This window comes from Gopherus evgoodei, unplaced genomic scaffold, assembly GCF_007399415.2.
Source record: "Gopherus evgoodei ecotype Sinaloan lineage unplaced genomic scaffold, rGopEvg1_v1.p scaffold_104_arrow_ctg1, whole genome shotgun sequence".
Classification (NCBI taxonomy): Eukaryota; Metazoa; Chordata; order Testudines; family Testudinidae; genus Gopherus; species Gopherus evgoodei.
This window is the reverse complement of record NW_022059767.1, coordinates 6584-9283: the sequence shown is the minus strand read 5'-3', so window position 1 is coordinate 9283 and position 2700 is coordinate 6584. Positions and strand designations below refer to the sequence as shown.

General features: G+C 44.6%; 1 protein-coding gene across 1 annotated transcript; it reads right to left on the bottom strand.

Moving 5' to 3' along the window:
• Positions 1-1102: 1102 nt before the first annotated feature.
• On the bottom strand, positions 1103-2044 carry LOC115639688 (olfactory receptor 12D2-like). The gene has a single exon (XM_030542643.1). It carries the CDS (start codon positions 2042-2044, stop codon positions 1103-1105), a length of 942 nt encoding a protein of 313 aa, XP_030398503.1.
• Between the last annotated feature and the right edge of the window lie 656 nt (positions 2045-2700).

Below are 2700 nucleotides of genomic sequence, written 5' to 3'. Positions count from 1 at the left end.
GCCACAGGCAGGCCTGTGGGTTCCAGACCAAAGTGTAGTGCAGCAGGTTAAAGAGGGTCATGTAGCAGTCACAGGCCATGAAAGTTGACAGAATGGCCTTCCTTCTGCCCAGGAAGTGGAAGAAATGGAACTGGGTGAGGCAGCTGGTAAAGGAGATGGCCTGGTGCCCTGAGAGGAAGCCAGCATTTTGGGTATGGTGACTGTGGAATAGAAGATGTTTTGCCCAGGAAGAAGGACATTAGAGTGGAAAGTTGAGGCTGAGCCACTGTCAGAAATTTCATACAGATATAGACATTTCATAAGATCATCCCCAATTCTTAAGTGTACCAAGACAGATACCACAAAGAAGCACACAAGGTTTATTACATGTGCAATTGGGGCATCCAAAATATCTTAACTGTCCATTGTTGTGACAAGAAGAGGCGTATGGGGAAAAGAAACAAATCAATGGGGCTTTAAAAATCAGGTTCATTTTAAGCTGGATGCATGGACCTTAAAATACCTCGATCACAATGGTATGCATTAGTTGTCAGCTGTGAATACAAGCCAGAGTAGAGATTTCTGGTGAAAGAAATTTCATTTATAACAAATAATGGGAAGAAACAAGCACTACATCTAATAAATCAACAAATATTCAAATGTGACCGATGTACCAAATTTCAGTGTGTTTTAACAATGAGAAGTTGGAAGAATCTGTGACATGACAGAGTTAAGGTGGTTTGCAAGTCTGATCTGTGCATTTGTGGACCTTAACAGGGTTGGATTTCTTTTAAATGAAATCTTAACCTTCAACATCCAAGGTTTGTTGTGCTTGGTTTTGGAATCTGTGCAGTATCTCTTCAATTAATCATATGTATTATAAACCTTTATACCAATTTTGTTTGGGAATAATATTTAAAATTAATCTCCAAACATTTTCCCCCATAACAATTAGAGATGAAGAAATCCTGGGAGGACATTTTTCCATCTCCATCTTGGTCACTGCAAGAATGTCACCTACAGTCTATTTTTCCAGGGAATATTGAAGATAGATCCCCTACATTATAATTCCCTTGGTCAACATCTCTCCTTTTCACTTCAAAACAAGAAGAAGTCATTTTATTTAGTTCGTTTCAGGGAAGAGTTTTCTAATGATGAATTTCCTGGTGGCATATTTCACCTCACTGTTCCGCAGGGTGTAAATGAGGGGATTCAGATCTGGGGTGATGACACTGTACACTAGGGTGATGATCATCTCTTCTCCCTTGGAGCTTCCTGAAGAAGGACACAAGTAGGTGAAGATCACTGTCCCATAGTACAGTGCTATCACGGTGAGGTGGGAGGTGCAAGTGGAGAAGGCCTTTCTCCTGCTTTCCCGTGACCGGACCTTCAGGGAGAGGAAGGAGATGATGTAGAGGTAGGAGAGGAGCGTGAGGATGAATGGACTCACACCAATAATCCCAGTGACGGTGTTGAGGAGGCTCAGGTTGAGGCGGGTGCTGCTGCAGGCCAGGCTCAGCAGGGGCTTGATGTCACAGAAGAAGTGGTGGATACGGTTGGGGCCACAGAAGTGCAACCGGGAGGTCATGACCGTGTGCATCAGGGCGTGCAGGAAGCCAGTGGCCCAGGTGACTCCTGCCAGCAGCAGGCAGGCCTGTGGGCTCATGACCAGTGTGTAGCGCAGTGGGTTGCAGATGGCCACGTAGCGGTCATAGGCCATGACAGCCAGCAGCATGGCTTCACTGCTGCCCAGGAAATGGAAGAAATGGAGCTGTGCTAGGCAACTGGTGAAGGAGATGGTGTGGTGCCCTGAGAGGAAGCCGGCCAACATCTTGGGCACAGTGACTGTGGAGAAGAAGATGTCTAGGCTGGAGAGATTTCCCAGGAAAAAGTACATGGGGGTGTGAAGCTGGAGCTCAGCCAGTATCACAGCCACAGTGGCTCCATTCCCCAAAATGCTGGCCATGTAGAGCAGCAGGAAGAGGGTGAAGAGGTAACTCTGAAGACTCCTCACATGGGTGAGGCCCAGGAAAATGAACTCACTCACCTCTGTCTGGTTCTCCATCCCTGCAGGAGGAAGAGGACAAAGCAGCAGGAGGTGAAAGCAGCTTAAGGTTCCACTCCCCTCTATGTTGCAGAACCTGGTACCAATGCAATACATTGGGTTGGAGTCAGACATTTTGTGGTAGAGAGTTTTCTTTCTGCAGCCATAGGTGCATTCTGTGCCTAGATATAATTGTATAGTAAAAAGAGACAAAATAATTACGGATTTTTCATTTCTTTTTGAAGCTGAGAGAGATAGATATGTTTGATTTTCTATCACTGCAGTTATAAGAGTAATGTATAAAAAGTAGACATATTAATCATACTACTTTGCAGTTGCAAAAGCACCTTCCAACCCATGTTGAAGTGGGACTCCAAAGTGCTTTACTCTCGCTCGTTAAATCTGACCATGGTCCTTGATGAATTTATTTTCAGTAGTTCCCAAGAGATGAAGAACTCTTCACAGATAAACACTATGCATATCTGGTAACGGGAAATAGCTGCATGGAAAGCAGTCATTCCAGCAAAACACAAAACGCTCTGAGATCTAGGTTTTTTGCAAAAGGGGTCCTGAAAGAAACTGGGTTTTCTCTGTCGTTACAAGTTCTTAACTGATTCAGAACCAGAACAACCATGAAAAGTTCCTTCTTTCCTTCAGGTATCTTGGGCCCTTGATCT